Source organism: Brassica rapa, chromosome A02 (genome assembly GCF_000309985.2).
Source record: "Brassica rapa cultivar Chiifu-401-42 chromosome A02, CAAS_Brap_v3.01, whole genome shotgun sequence".
NCBI lineage: Eukaryota > Viridiplantae > Streptophyta > Magnoliopsida > Brassicales > Brassicaceae > Brassica > Brassica rapa.
This window is the reverse complement of record NC_024796.2, coordinates 14,377,948-14,394,943: the sequence shown is the minus strand read 5'-3', so window position 1 is coordinate 14,394,943 and position 16,996 is coordinate 14,377,948. Positions and strand designations below refer to the sequence as shown.

Sequence of the window (16,996 nt, the reverse complement as noted above, 5' to 3'; positions counted from 1 at the left end):
GTGGACATCATCTCTGATCAATATATCCTCTTTTTAGTATAGGTTAGATATACAAAAATTATATGAAGATGCTATTCAGTATGGATCTAATCATTATAAATCAACAAATATCTATACAATGATCAAATAATACTGCTTACCTGACAAATACGTTTTTTATTGAATATCAAATTTATTGATCATAAGCTTGAAAATTTACAAAAAAGATTGGAATGTACGCTATTCTATTGACTAAATGTATAAAGAAGACATATACATCTTCTTGAATGTAATTCTAAGAATATAAAATAAAGTCTATTTAACGATTGTTATTATTTTTCGCACATGATATTCCCAAAATCAAGATTATGAATAGTCTTTTTAACACAAATGGGTTATATATATATATTAAATAAGTTAAAAAAAACAGATTAAAAAAGTTAGAAACCCAATATTTTGAACAGTTCTAGAGAAAAAGAATTAAAATGAGTTTTTTTTTTGTCAACAGAATTAAATTGAGTTTAGATAAAAGAGTATAGTACTTAGGAAGACAGTAATTTTTATATTAAAAACCGACAAGAACACACTTTAAATCATTAATAGACAACGTATTTATATTTACAATAAAACTAAAAGAAAGAGTGATCAATTTCTAGAAAAGTAATAATACGACAAGACACAAAAAATCAAGATGAACACGTTCTGGCGTTGTGCTCAACCTTCGCGTACGATTGCGAAAGAGAATGCAAATCTATGAGTGAACTGAACTTTCTGCTAATAAACAAAGAAAGTGAGATAATGAATGGCAAAAAAGCGTGTGGATAACACTTGCACGTGCGTGGGGTCTCGTTGAAAGAAAAAATCATCTTCGATATCGTCATATTTTTAACTTTTTATACACCCTAGTTTTCAGAGTAAAAGCTACATTTCACATGCGAATTTCAAATGGTTTCGTTTTATCTTTCCAGTGGCATCATTAGCGTCTGTTACCAAATTTTAATACTATTGGTTAAGTATTCGTATTTTGATTGACTAGGATTTAGAGTGTGATTGATAATATGTGGAGTAACCGAGAGAAATTAAAAAGTGGAAGTGGAAAGAAACAAAAAAATGAAAAAAGAGTAAAAAGCAAAAAAAAAAGACGTTACTTTCATAAAAACTAGCAAGATAATAGGTGTGAGTTTTCTTTTGTTTAAATAATAACTAGAGTAAATGTTAGATAAATAAATTTCACTTGACCGGCAATCTCTCAGTTTAATCTGGAGTAATAAATCATGTTTCACCTTTATTTTTTGCGCTATAATCATATTAGTCATATACCTAACTCACACCCAAAAAATAGTAGAAGATTGCCACATCACATATATATTGTCTAAGGATACTATACATCCACGATCTCGGATGTTAATAGCCCCTCTCAAGATGTAGATGGAAAATTGTCCAACGGAAACAACCTAAACCTAACATTTCGGACATACCACAACAATATGGACCATTTGTACATGTTACATAAGTAGAAAATTGTTTACGTAGAAAATCATATGTTGAGCTTTTAACATGAACTCTGATACTATATTAATGATGTATCTAACTCACACTAAAAAGCTAACTTAAAAGTGGAAGATTGCCACATTACATATACTAGGTCCGTGTCCGCCCTACGGGCGGATAATGTGGTGATGTATTTTTCCTTTTAGTTCATATAGATATGCAATATCATTTGATAAATTTGCCCTAAAGAACTTACAAAGTTTGAACTTGGGAAGTAAGTAGTGATCTTGTTATCCTTTTATTAATGTTTTTTTTGATGATTTCCTTTGGCCAAAAGCTATATTTACAACGCATCTTTCATGTAAGTTCAATATCTTGACAAAAATTTAGAGGAAAGAATTTTGAATATATGAAAAGAGGGTGAAAAATAAATCATACATATTCATCTGAAGGGTTTGTGGTTTTATTTAGAGAAGCAAAAAAATCATAAGAACGCATGAACGGGTGCCTATAAATTTAAGGATTTTAAATGTTAAATATAATTTTTTTTTTAAATTAAAATTAATTAATTTTGTTTTTGTGTTATAGAATAGAAAAAATGTTATCATGTTAATGATGCTAATGAGTCTTGGAACAGCCGGAGTATAGAGTCCATTTTAAACAATTAGTTTTAACCTATATGTTAAAATAATCAAGTTGTCACTATGAATCCCTTAGATTGCAAGAAACCCAACTTTCTATTTTAAAGTCCAATTTTCTGCAAAGTGGAGAAATACTAATGTACCACATATAGATGTTTATAGTTTCACTCTAAATTTTAAGCTGCAAAAAAGAAATGAACTTACATCCTTTAAAAAGAAGAATCTACTATAATTTAAATAAGAAAAAAAATCATTAATCTTGTAAGTGTAACTAATGATATGTTAGTTGTATCCATTATTAGTCTTATCACTTGCCCAGATCAGAATTTTAAGCAAATGTAATGTGTGGATCGCAATGCATTGCATTTAGTCGATACTCGGCCCATATCATATACACGTAAAACAGCTAAAAATGATACAAAATCTGATTTATTTCATAACATACGGCAAAGCCTATATACAATATACAATACACTAAAAAGCCAAAAGCTTCAATTAAATTCGGAAAGCATCACAACCAACAAACTAAATCATCAAACTCAAAGAAAGAAATTGTTAAACATAAATTTAACTAACAAAGTTTATAAGAGAGATAGTTCAATATTGCAAAGATAAAGTCTTAAATTGGAAAGAAACAAAGCATAGACTCTTAGTCACCATAAATCCATCACTTACACACATCCTAGCCACATTTGGCTCGCTTTGAATCTTCTGCCTCAACATTATCTGCAGTCCTTTTCACCCTCTCACCACCAGATTCTTCAAAGCGTGTGGAAGGACCATCCTCAGCAATTCCATTCTGCAAAGTTTTCTGGGCATCTGGTATAGTCACATTTTCTACATTGCCTTCAATTTCTGGATCTTCTGGAATGAGCACCTTTGTCACAGTCAAACTTTGGGTCTTGCCAGTCAAATTGTGAGTTGATACCTTCACAATGAACTTGCGAGTCTGTCCTATGGTATTGATCAGAGCTTGAGGCACCGGAACCAAGTGATCATCTCCCATATTCTCATTGGCCTAACATACATTTAAACGATTGTCACTATATATATCGAACTATTTTGAGAAAATACAGTTTCAAATAACAAAGATATACAGGTTTGTAATTACCTCGAAATAACTATCAACCAACTCAGAAGCTTTCTTGCCAGTCAACTCCTGACCAGCATCACCAAGGAGCACAAAACACGCCTGATCATCATTGTCATACACAGATATCTTGGCTAGGTACCTGTGTCATGAGCAGTTTTATAATTAATGCATTGAAGTATGAGTATAAGTAAATCTGAACCACTTACTGTGCAACACCAACAATATCACTCTTCCCACATTTTTTACACATTAGGGTGGTAGGTCCTTTGGTTGCTTTAGTGTGGCACACACCACAACCTATGTAATACCATCTTGATCCGTGCACAACATCACCAACTGTTGCTATGCACTCAAACCAAGCAACCTGCAAAACGTTTTAATAATTATATTAGAATCTGAGTCTATCATAATGGGTGCGTTACTCATTCGTATGTACTACCTTGGCAGCTTCCTGCTTCATATAGGAGAAGAGCTCGCCTATGGTCACTGTCTCAGTCTTAGTGAAAACTTCCGCAGAAACTCTATCAGCAATATCCATGTTTGAGTTCAACCTGAAGACAACGTCCAAACATCAGACAACGATAGGATAACTACGAACAATATCTAAACACACGAATGCTTACCAAGTGAGATAATCTCGGGTTGCTTGAACATCACTGTCCAGAAATACCCGTGATGACGTCATAGAGGAGAGAGTTAGGACACCTATAACAGATCCAATGTTATAATAAAAATGCTAAATTATAATGTAAAATGAGATGTAGAATTATGTATATCTCTTAATTCCTCACAAACTTTTTCAAATGTCTTATAGCTAATAAGCCCAAATTCATTCAAGTGCAGTTCTATTACTCAAAGCTAACTAATCAGATAAAATCCATTGACCATCCTATGTAACTTCTTAAAACATAGGAAAAAGCTGATGATACGAACCTCCAAAACGTTTCGGGTTTAAGGTGGTGACCAAAATAACACTTGCAGCTCCTCCAGATGCTTTAAATTTTCCACTAAAATCAGAGGCAGCCTTGTCCCAGAGGTACAACTTCATCACCGGACCACTATAACATCAAAAAATGTTTGTTAAGAGTGTCAATATATGATTATGAAAAAGATATAGATTAGCTTACTCATGTGTTTGAACATGAAGCAAAACTCGGCGGGATGAAGCTATCTCGGCATCATCTAGCACAAGACTGTCATTGAGAACTTGCCCATTCACAAGCTTGATGTGACCAACATAATCTGCATAATAAACAATCAAACTTAGTGCTTTATATCTTATAAACCCACCATGAAACCTTAATATCTAAGAATGTATCAGAACATTATCCTAGCCAAACAATGCTGAATATATTAGTTTTGAGTTAAACACGTCATCTAAGGTTAGATTAAACATTATACTATAAAACAGTGAGAACTTACCATAGAGATCCCTTCTCAAGTCGCAGGCAGCATCGAACTCCTCATATCCATGGAACCGAAAACGGTCCTCAGGGAAACAAACCGAACTATCCTCTAGATCAGAGAGGACAGAATACGATGAGAAGGTGATGGTGACACTTGGTTCAGCCACCCGATACAGAGTCTTGTTATTAGACCCGTAAAAACTGTTAAGCCTGTAAATGCCACCAACTTTCATGTGTGGCAGATAAGTATCTATCCTCCCAGCTGGAATGAAGCCCTGGATAACAGTTTCCTGTTATCAACAATAGAGAAATTAAATTAGGAAGCTAGACAGGAACTCCTAGAAAAATAAACACAAACATTAAAGATATTCAAACCGCAATGCATCAACAACAGAAATAAAGTTATGGTTCTATTACCAATAGCAAAAACTTGGTACAAATTCATTAAAAGAACCAAAGAATAGAACGCTAAGTTTGAATATAAACGATTTAGTAGCATCTCGACTAAACAATTTTTTTTTAAACTAAACCGCAAAAGAGAGTTCAGTTTATACCTCTTGGTCAATGAGAAGCATCTCGAGACCGATAAGCGTCTTCGTCACAACATTTCGAGCTTCCCATAAATGGATCAACCGAAATCTCAACTCGCATCCATGAGCTCCGAATTTCACATCCTTGAAAGACATCACTTCCACAGCTTTGGCGGAGACAATGGCTTTTCCCTTGGCGCGAGAGGAGACAGCGGCTTTGCCTCTAACGCCTAAAGAGACACCGGTCTTCGTACCTGCAGTGCAATATGAGCGTTGAATTCATCAATGCGTTTATATTTTCTGTAGACTAAACCATCAATATAATAAAAAAAAAATTGTTCATATCAGTGTCTTCAGTCACGAAGCTCTAGACTCAATAACTGTTCTGGTGATCAAACGGACTCTATGATTTGATAACAAAACGAACCACAATATAAAATATATAGTTTGTTCATCTCATTGTTTTAGATCACAAAAGCTTCATACTCTATTTTTTTTTCGGTAATCAAACGGAGTATATAATTTTGATAACCAAAAGATCAGGTTCTTACAGTCGGGGTTCTTCGAATTAGGCACGCCGATCGAGAGGCCGGAAGAAACACCGGTCTTGCCGCTGGGTTTGATCAGACCGGAGGAGACAGACGCTTCGCTTTTGGTTTTCTTCGAGTGGGGATCGCCGTTCGAGAGGCCAGAAGAGACATAGGATGTACCGGTGGGCTTAATCGGTCCGGGAAAGGAGTCAGCATCAACGCCTTTTGGTTTCTCCGACAGGGTTTCTCCGTTCGAACTCATTGCAATTGCGATGTAGTAATGAGACTGTAGAACAAAATCTGATCGAAATAAAACTCAGATCGAGAGTTTTATAAACAAAATCTGAAGGAGGAAAACAAAGTGAATCCATTAATGAGATTAAAGAGAGACAAAGTGGAGGAGGTATTGATGTTCGAGGATGAAATCATGAAACTGAACAAAGAAGAGGAAGAGCAAAGGTTCTCGTATCGAAGAAGGCAAGCTCGAGTAATATTAATCCCGTGTATCTGTGTCTCAATTATGGTGGGTTTTGTGGCCCAACATCATTTCACGATAGATAAAAAAAAAAGGAATTTTCGTATGTCCGTTACGATGGGTTTAATGGCCCAACATCAATTCACGCCAGATTTTTTTTTTAAAACGGGAAGTCCAGATGACGTGTCAAATAAACAACTTTCTATTGGACGATTTTAATGTCCTATGTGGACAGGCTCTCTAATCAGTATATGTTCCTTTTATTACTTGTGTGATATTAGGTATATATTGCCTAAAGACATTATACATCCACGATGTGGGATGTTAATAAGTCACAACCTTGTAGTCTCTTACATGCTTGAGGGATACGTTTAAGCTTTACCATAATACAATATATATATATATATATATATCCCAGCGTTTTTTTTAACGAAAAATATATCCCAGTTACAAAAGAAAACAACAAAGTAGGTTTCACAAAAAAGAGACACAAGATGGGTATTTACATGACAGGTTTGTAAGCTTATGCGTTGGAGGGTTTCTCATATATATGCATGACTACTTGTTAGCTTGTGTATTGAAATTATATACGCAAGTATGTATTATGTTATTGATGTATAATGTATACACTATACATGTCCCTTTCATTTGTAAGCCTTGTTTGTTACACATTGGTCTAGAATAGTCATTAAGATCCATATTCATCAACCACAATTCCACATGCTGCGTCTTCTTTTAGTTGTCTATCTCTATCATGTCGTTCACATTTTTATCATCAGTTTAGTTTTTTATAATATCCTAAAATAAATGGTCCAAAAAACGAACTTCGGAATTTATTTCTAATTTCTGTATCAAAAATTAAACTTAAGGACGTAAACTTAGCACGATTCTTATGTTATTTATGCATAAATAAATCAATACTAAATGATCTCATGTTGCATATAGACTATATGTAGTACACACATACTATATATATATATATATGTATATTTGTGTAAAATTTAAATAAAAACTAGATGATAATCCGCACGCAAGCGCGGATGAGTTTTTTTTTATATTGATGTTTGTTTATTAAATAGTTTTAACATTTTGCAACATTACAATTTTTAACGATTGTAAAATGACGAATACAAATATTAGTCTCTAAAATGTATCATTGTTGTTGAAGATTTAACATAGTACAACTCATTTAAATTATTTTTATGACTTCATATGCACAAAATAAAATTAAGTTTTGTGTCTGACACAAATCACAAAAATCAGATAGGTAACGTCGATTTCAAAATAACGAAAGGGGGATTAAGTTTTCTGCTCTCAATTTGTTTACTATTGTCTCTCCATAAGTCTACTTCTATAAAATTGTGTTTTCGTTCTCGTTTCTGTTTTACTGATATGAGTTTTGTTTCTTTTTTTTAACTTCTTTTGTGAATTCGGTGAATTACATAAGAGTATATTGATAAAGAATATGATAGTGAGATAGGATATTAGGAAGAAATAAATAATAGACAAATGATCAAATCTCTCATTATACGAACAAACTCAAAAGTGGGTTTTTGGAATCTTGTCATAATATTTCATTAAAAGCTTCTTAGAATAAAAATCAAGACTAAAATATTTATTCTAAATGAAATAATATCTATATATATATATATATTTTTTTTCCAATATTAAAAATCACTTCTATTTGAAGAAATGTATTGGAAGTTTTTTTGTTTATTTACAGTCATGTTTTTGGCAAATAAATAAAAAAAATTATTTATTTACTTTATATGGTATATAATTAAACTTTAGTGATATTGACACACATATATATATATATATAGTTTAGTTTTAATATAAATATTTATTATTGACATACTCATTTGATTTTATTAACATTTGTATATTTGTTGTAACAAAAATTTAAATCACAAAACTTTTAATGTGAGATTTATCAATACAAAGTTCAAAATAAAAATATTAAGATCTCAATAATTTTTCAATGCAAATTTTGAAATTAACATATTTATATATTTATATATAATATATAATTTAATTTAAATGTATTACTATATATATATCTATAATATGAATATCTATTAATGAGAATTCATATTCATATGATTTATGTTCATTTGTATATTGTTTGAACAAAAATGTTAAAAAATTGATCACAAAATTTTCAATGTGTGACTTTTACTATTTTTAGTATTGTATATTATTTTTAAAAATTCAAAATATAACATATAAGAAAAAAATATAATTTTTATATGATTAGCGTGATTGTTTAATTTTTTAATAATATAAAATTAAACAAAAAATAGATATGATACAAAAATTGTTCTTAAATATGTATTATTCATAATCATTAATTGTCATATATATGTTAATCATATTAGGTAATTCAATAGATTTTATTTAAGAAAAAATTGAAATATTATTTTGTACACTACTAATCAATTTGATAGTTAGTTTAATAAAATTTATAATATATTTTTGTATGGAGCAATTATTTTCTAAGTATTCTAAGAGTCATCCTAATGATAATACGGAGTTACGAAAATATGTTGTTATGGATTAATACATAGGGGATTCCAATGGTTGTTGGTGGTTTTACACTTAAAATGATGCATGCGTCAATTTGAGTCCATTTAAAAAACAATTTCTAAATTTTTATAATGGGCTTCAGAATATTATATGACTGTTTAGTTTCTAGCCTAAGCCAATTAAGACAAATATTCATGAGATCAATCAGTTCACACCGCATCTATGCCTCAAATGTTGAAAAAAATATGCATCGTTAGTATGTTCATGATGTTGTTTTTGGTACACACCTCTCTTTGAAAAAGGCAGTAGATAACTGCGTAAGGCAATGCATCCCAAACTTTTGTATGAAACATCGAATAATAAATCTAGAAATATGCAATCAAGTCTGCGGAAATATATGCATCGATTCTAAAAGCAATGGGATGTTCAGTGTCCATTCAGATGGTAAGCATATGATGAATTGTATTTGCTCATTTTTAGGCTTAATTGTCCTGGATACTAAAGGTAGAATGGATTACGATATATATTGTTCGAAAAATATGCATAAAGCTTGATTGCTTTTACATATGAAAATTAAATTAGTAAATCTACATGGATTTTTCGTAATATATTTTAAGGCTTCGAATGGTAAGCAGATCAAGAAAACGCAGATCAAGCAGAACAAATGCAGATCAAGCAGAACAAATGCAGATCATGCAGAACAAATGCAGATCTAACTGGTTAAGCTATTTTATCGAATTAGCGTATTTAACCAAATGTTAAAAATAAATTTGAAAATTAAATATCTAAAAAAAATACAAATTCTTATCAATTATTTTTTAATTAATTTAATAAATACAAAAAAAGTTTAAACATTATATAAAAGGTAAACACAATTAAAACAAAAAACCGTAAAAAAAATATCACTATAATAAATATATTGAAACTTAAAAATTATATAAAATTCATTAAAATAACAAAGAGTATTACTTGTCCCTTTAATTATTTTTATAGTACAAACAAGATCCCTTTAATTATTTTTATAGTACAAACAAGATCCAAAGACGTTAATTAGGGCTGGAGATAAAATCCTTTTCCTGAATTTTGAACCGAACCCGAACCAAAAAACTGACTCGTACCAAGTTCAAAATGTAAAATACTAAATACCTGGATGTGTTTTGTAGGGCGTTATAAAACATATCCAAAGCGAAAGTGTTATTAAACTGAACCTCAACGGGTGAAAACTATCAAGAAAAATCGATCTGAATGTCTAAATTTATATAGAATATAAATATTTAAAAAATATATATATACTTAAAATATTAAATTTTCTATTTATTTTGCAATGATATATATCAATGAATATTTAAAATTTAAATAAGTATCTTTAATACTTCATTCTATGTAAATAATTGTATATGTTTTATGTTTTTATTTTAAATTTTAGATTTTATTTTGGGTATATCCGAACTAATTTAATATAATCTGAATCCTAAATTTTTTTTTTATATCATTTTCCTCAACCATAAAAATAATATTATTTTATTTATGTTAAATATTATCAATTATAAAAAAAATAAACTATAACATATATGTTTCCTTACCTATACATTATATAATTATTTAGTATCAACATATATTCTTAGATTATATAAAAAATAATATGCATGACTATTTATTATTAAAAATTATATAAAATTGTGAATATGTAATCTACATATACATAATTTTCTATTAAAATATTTATAGAATATATAAAATATGCTTATAAAATTCGTTTAAAATAAATTACTAATAAAATGAAAAGATGGAACAATATATTAAATGTACTTTTGAAATGAAATATTATGTGAATTTAAAAGTGAAAGAAATAAATTAAATGAATATATTTATTGGTAGCTGGAGAAGAAAAAAAAAAGAAAAACAAAACAAAAGACAAATGATTCTCATTGGCCCTTAGCATGTTTTTGGTGTCTTTCTTTTCTCTCCTGGAGATCATTAAATCAATGACCAAATTTATCCTGCATGCAGATTTTCAGATTTTCTTTTGTTCTGCATTTGAAAAATTGAATGGAAAAAAAAATACAGTTCAATCTGCATTGGTAATGATCTGCATATGTACTGCATTTGGACTGTGTTACATTCATAGCCTAAGTATTTTGATTTGTTTCACTGAATATTTTGCTTAATAGTACTACTAGATAGAATGATAGATAAAGGTTGGTGAGATATAGGTTGCTACTAGTAAATCGAGGAGACTCTTGAGCTTACTAATTCTGTTTTGTGCAAATAAATAGCTAGTTAGTCATCGTCAGCTCATAGCGGGTATCAATATACAATACTAAAAAGGGAATAAGGGCTCCCCTCATGCTTCCAAGTCCTCACAAATAATCAACCAATAGGAAACCAGAAATGCGCCACGTCATACATTTATTTTCTCGACAAAGAAAACATCTAATTTGGGCTGAACAAAATTGAAAGTGGCCCTGTAAAGAACAGCCCATCTCTTTCTCGAACATGTTAGAGCATCCTTATCGGTAGTCTTTAGAGGGGATCTAATGCTAATTATGCATTAAAAATAAATCAAAAGTAATAATAAAGGTTTGAGACGTCTCCTATTGTTGCGAAGGAAGAGACGGTATTGAGGGACACGCGTAAGCAAAATAAGAGGAGAGAGGAGAACGCGTCTTCGGTTCTGTTTCTTTCTTTCTCTTGAAATCTCTCTATCTTTCTCTTCGATGTCTCGGAATTGTCTCTCTCCGTGGCTCGTCGACGTCTCGGAATCGTCTCTCCCCGTGGCTCGTCGACGTCTCCCCGTGGCTCGTCGACGTCTCCCCTGGGTCTCCTCGACGGCGAAAGAGCGCTGTCTCTCTCTGTGGATCTACTGGAACCGGAAGGTAAATCGTTTCTTGTGTTCTTCAAGCATGCATGTGTTACATAAGACTTATTCTTGTTCTGATTGCATGTTTTCAGTTTTGTAGGTTCAATTGCTTGTCGCGGTGGCTGTCGTCGACGAGACTCTGTGTCGGTGGCTCTCCTCAACGGCGATTGAGCTCTCTTTGATGGGATTCCCCGATTCGCTAAGGTAACGCTTCTGCTTCAAGTTAATCAATTTTGATAATCTTTCTGGCATTTGATTTGTCAAGTTAATAATTTTTGACAATGTTTCTGTCGTTTGATTCTGTCAAGTTAATAAATTTTGATAATGTTTCTGTTGTTTGATTCTGTCGGCATTGACTGTAAAATATTTTGTTTCAATCTCGTTTTTCTTGTTGCAAGGTTATGATTAATATGTTTTTTTGTTTCTCTCTTTGTGTGGTGAGATGAATGGATGAACTCGGCTTTGATGTGTTCTGTGGAAAGAGAGGTGAAGAAGCTTCATCAATAAAGGTTAGTGTTACGCTTCCATTAATTAGAACTGATGTGGTTAGCTGCTGTGAGGAATTAAAGATGACATTGTTCACTGTAACATTATGGTTGTGATGATGGTAATAAATAGAACTGATGGTTAGATAGAAAAGGGAACGTGAAGTGTGTTGAATGAATTAGATAAAAGTCTAGTCTTTCTGGTTCTGCTTGTTTGTTGTTTGGTGTTAGATAAATGTCATGTCTTAACGCATTCAAGTCTCGTACTAGTTAAAAACAAAATTGAAAGCTTATGTGATGTATTATTTGGTTGGTGTGTTGAATGCTAGTTCTTTTTCTCGAACTATTTATAACCATAGTCTTCCTCTTAAATCTCCACCAGCTGAATGCGCTTGCATGTTCTTTCTCCTTTGTCTCCTTTTTCTCCTCTGTCTCCTCTTTCTCCTCTGTCTCCTCTTTCACCTCATTCACCTCTTTCTCCTCTACCTCTGACGTCGGAAATGGATTTCAATCCATTTCAAGACTCTGCCAAATTTGTTGAACTACTTAATAGTCAACAAAATGTTGCCTTTGGCAGTCAAGGAAGTGTTTCGCAATCTACAACGCACGCTCCTTTCGTTGGCACGCAAGAAGATCCAATCATTGCTGACGAGCTTCCAGCAGAGCGTCATCCCCGGAGAAGGATCACGGACATGTTGTGTGAAGTGTTGTGTTGTCACGGACTTTGTCATCTTGTTGCGTCTTGTAGTCTTGTGTCTTGTGTTGTCACGGACTTTGTCACGTCTTGTAGTCTTGCGTCTTGTAGTCTTGTGTCTTGTAGTGTCACGGACTTGTACTCTTGTGACTTGGCATCACTCTTGTTTCATAATTGTACCGAACACAAACGCTTCTCTATATATTGCACTTTCTATTAATCAAGTTTCATATCTTCTCTCTCGACATGTAACAAGAGCACAACTCTTTAATCACAAAGTATCTATTTTTTCTTAAACAAACTCTCAGGTCTCTTTTCTCACTCTTGTTTCAGAAGTTTCTCTTTTCTCTCTTTTATCACAAGTTCACGTTTATCAAAAAAATATCAGAAGATTATCTTTTCTCTTTTTGATCACAAGTTTCTCTTTTTGATCACAAGTTCTCGTTGAAAAAAAAAATATTACAATTTTCTCTCTATGGCTTCTTCTTCACAAGATCCATTTGACTCTTTTGATGCTGCAGTTGATGATGCATTTGATGATCTTTTTGAGCAAGCTTTTGAAAATATTTCCATTCATGTTGATCAAGAAGAACGAAGAAAAAAAAGAAAAAAACGAGCTTATATCGAACGACATCGTGAGGAAGGGCATATTCGTTTATGGAATGATTATTTCAGTGAAACTCCAACGTATCCTGATAATTTCTTCCGACGACGTTTTAGAATGAACAAGCCATTGTTCATGTTTATTGTTGATCGACTTTCCAACGAAGTTGAATATTTTCGGGAAAAGAAAGATGCTCTCGGAAGAAAAAGTCTATCTCCCCTTCAGAAGTGTACTGCAGCCATTCGTGTCTTGGCATATGGTTCTGCGGCAGATGCGGTCGACGAATACCTCCGGCTCGGTGAAACAACAACTCGGTTATGTGTAGAACATTTTGTGGAAGGGATAGTAGATTTGTTCGGCGATGAATACGTAAGGAGACCAACCCCGACTGATCTTCAGCGACTCCTTTATGTTGGAGAACATCGTGGATTTCCCGGGATGATAGGAAGCATCGATTGTATGCATTGGGAGTGGAAGAATTGTCCAACCGCTTGGAAAGGGCAATATTCTCGTGGTTCGGGTAAACCAACAATCGTTTTAGAGGCGGTTGCTTCGTATGATCTTTGGATATGGCATGCGTTTTTTGGACCTCCATGTACTTTAAGTGATATCAATGTCCTTGATCGCTCACCTATTTTTGATGACATTATAAAAGGTCAAGCCCCTAAAGTCACTTACTCTGTCAATGGAAGAGAGTATCATATGGCTTACTATCTCACTGATGGTATTTATCCGAGATGGGCTACTTTTATCCAATCTATTCCACTGCCACAACACCCGAAGGCTGTTTTATTTGCTCAACATCAAGAAGCTACCCGAAAAGATGTCGAACGTGCTTTTGGAGTCTTGCAAGCTCGGTTCGCCATTGTCAAAAATCCGGCGAAGTTTTGGGATAAAGCCAAAATTGGGAAGATTATGAGAGCATGTATCATATTACATAATATGATTGTAGAAAACGAACGAGCTGCAAACACTCAATTCAATGTTGCAGAGTTCCAACAAGGAGAAGACAACGGAAGTGCACAAGTCGATCCCAATATTTCCCATGAAATGCATACAAATATCGCCAATATGATGGATGCTCGAACTCGAATTCGTGATGGACCAATGCATCACCAACTCAAAGCTGATTTGGTTGAACATATATGGCGTAAATTCGGATTTGATGAAGACAACAACTGAGCTCGGAATCTTCTTTCAATTATTATTCTCGTTTATTTTCCTAATCTTCAATTCTATGTTTTATTTGAAATTCAGTGTTTAAAATGTAATGTTTAATAATTTTATTTAAAAATTTTAAGATAAATGTTTTTTTTTTTAAACTCTAAAATTAGAGACTTGCAATGGACACACTTATTTGAAGGTCTCTATCTTAAGTTTCTTAAAGTCACTTTTCCAACTTAATAATATTAAAAAAATAATTAGAACCCCTTAGTGAGTATTAGGGATAAGGATGCTCTTACCCTTCTACTCCGACTCTTCCAATTCACTATATAACTACCCCTTTCGTGTTTCAAAAAAAAAACTACCCTTTCATATTCTTTCTCTCTCCCGAGTCATCTCCTTCTGAAACTCGATCTGATCACTGAGAATCTACGACGACGAAGAAGGTGGAGGACGACGAGGAAGAATGAGAATCTCAGGCTACGTAATCGTTGATTTATCTGTAACTGTATTCTATTGCGTCGATCGTAGTGTTCACGCGTGTCCCGTCGTCCTCATCCTCTCCAACAACGATCTCAACAGCGGCGGCGACGATCCCGGAGTCGGAGACTCCTCTAACTTCGAGGAATTCGGCGAATCCGAACCCAAATCCGAAGAGGAGCTCGATCCCGGCTCGTGGCGACGAAACTTTCGATAGGTTGATGGAGGAAGCGTTGGAGGAGATAGAGGCGGCTTATTCAGCCGGAGATCCACACTCGCAGTCGCTGATGGGCTTCGTCTACGGGACGGTGATGATAAGGGAGAAGAGCAAAAGCAAATCCTTCTTTCGCCATAACTTTGCTGCTGAAGGTGGGAACATGCAGTCAAGGATGACACTTGCCTTCATGTATCTAACTCTTCGAAACATGTAATGCAGTTGTCTCTTTCTTAATGCAACTTCTGGGTCACACTTCTACTTTGACGATGAGGTGATAGCAAGTCAAACTTTATTTGATGAGTAAGGCCCTTCATTGTAGTGCATAGGACATAACATGTTCTCATATGTCTTTCTAATGCTCTCCTTACATCCCACTTACCAGGTTGTGTGCCACAAACGTAAGTGACTCCACCAGTGGTACCGAATACGGTGGAGTCCAGAAGCTGGAGGCAGTTTCATTAGCGGAGTTGAACGCCTACGTTCTAACCTCACTCCACAAGTACGTTTTCTGATTTAACATCTACTCAAGCGTTCTAATATTCAGGACATTAAACCCATATAACTCACTTAAACACAAAATATTGAGTTCATATTCAGGACAATGTCTCCTCCTGCACATGCACTATATGTTTTAACGCAAGTGCTGTTGGAGTTGTGAGGTTGTTTCCTAAATATTATCTTAAACCTCCAAACTTTTCAAAAATCTTTTGACTTTTTTTACTCACCAATTTGTTAACATTCAAAGTTTGATGCTTTTAAAGATAACGTGTTGAGATGATGGTGGCAAATGGAGAAGAATCGCTGTCTTTGTTGCCTTCGACACAGCTATCACTAAGCTCACCTATGCCAGGGCCACAGAGGTTTCCAACCCTATTGTGAGTGACATCGACATACTCCGAGCATCAACTAAATTTTGATGTAAGTTAATAAAAATTTGTTGACATGGATTTTGCTTTACTTCAGGGTTATGGTGAGCAAGACCCAGCAGAATATAACCTCCCTTACTTCCTCCAAGACATTGTTCTGAAGAGCTACATTTCATCTCAAGCTTACAGAGTTAATTTTTCTTTCCTCCATGAGTTATTTACTGTCGCACGAATCTTTGACCCCAATCAGAGAAACCCAGGGCCCTCCTTTGCACTGCATGTAACTCATAGAAAATTCTCGCCACTTGGGTCTCATTAAACAGCAAACTACTTACAAATTTAACTGTTCGTCTAAAGGGTGAGGGCAACAATCGTGGTGACAATATCTCTGGAGAAAATTGTGCTTTTTGCAAGTACCCTGTCGGTGACTCCTTCTCAAAGGACACTCATCTTCCTGAAGCTAATGACCAGACCATTGGACCTGCAAGTGTTGTGCAAGAAGCGTCAAACACCTACCAGGTGGAGTCCAATAGTGAGAATGTTGATGATCCACAGGACCACCACAAAGAAGGCCCGCAAAGCTTAGTTTTCACCATGGAGCGGAATAGAGGAACAAATGTTTCTCCCATGCATATCGTCAAGGCACTCACATTATGTTTTTCCAAATAATAGTTATGACACTAAGTCCACCATGAAGTTAAACATTTTGCGTTTATGATATAGAACATATTTCAAATTTTCAGTAACTTTAAATAATGTCTACTCTAAGATTTTATTAAAAATTTATAGTCATTATATCAAACAATTAATAAGAGGAGGATATAAACCTTAGATAGAGTGTTCATGTAGGCGAAAATAATCGGCCAATGAAAAACTATATTTTTGTCATGTCACCTACTCTATTTATTTTTGCAAAATGATCTTTGATCTTTTCTCTTTTTACTTAAACAATTAT

The 16,996-nt window shown here is 33.6% G+C and overlaps 2 protein-coding genes across 19 annotated transcripts; one reads left to right on the top strand and one right to left on the bottom strand.

Annotated features, from left to right (window-relative positions):
* Positions 1–553: 553 nt before the first annotated feature.
* LOC117131748 lies at positions 554–8,054 on the bottom strand. Its single transcript, XM_033284168.1, has 3 exons — positions 3,411–8,054; positions 3,223–3,343; positions 554–3,129 (listed from the first exon to the last, which is right to left on the bottom strand). Exons 1-3 carry the CDS (start codon positions 3,452–3,454, stop codon positions 2,794–2,796), a joined length of 501 nt encoding a protein of 166 aa, XP_033140059.1. The 5' UTR covers positions 3,455–8,054; the 3' UTR covers positions 554–2,793.
* A 369-nt stretch (positions 8,055–8,423) lies between these two features.
* On the top strand, positions 8,424–16,794 carry LOC103853089. Of its 18 annotated transcripts, none has more exons than XM_033284146.1 (7): positions 8,424–11,547; positions 11,632–12,040; positions 12,399–15,475; positions 15,558–15,674; positions 15,937–16,050; positions 16,139–16,231; positions 16,399–16,787. In XM_033284146.1, the coding sequence occupies exon 3, from the start codon at positions 13,186–13,188 to the stop codon at positions 14,494–14,496; it is 1,311 nt and encodes a 436-aa protein (XP_033140037.1). In that variant the 5' UTR covers positions 8,424–11,547; positions 11,632–12,040; positions 12,399–13,185; the 3' UTR covers positions 14,497–15,475; positions 15,558–15,674; positions 15,937–16,050; positions 16,139–16,231; positions 16,399–16,787. The 18 variants fall into 18 exon arrangements, 15 of the variants coding, with proteins under 15 accessions (XP_033140037.1, XP_033140029.1, XP_033140031.1 ...); XM_033284138.1 differs by adding an exon at positions 15,773–15,834 and having other exon boundaries at positions 16,139–16,787; XM_033284140.1 differs by having other exon boundaries at positions 16,139–16,787.
* Positions 16,795–16,996: the final 202 nt, after the last annotated feature.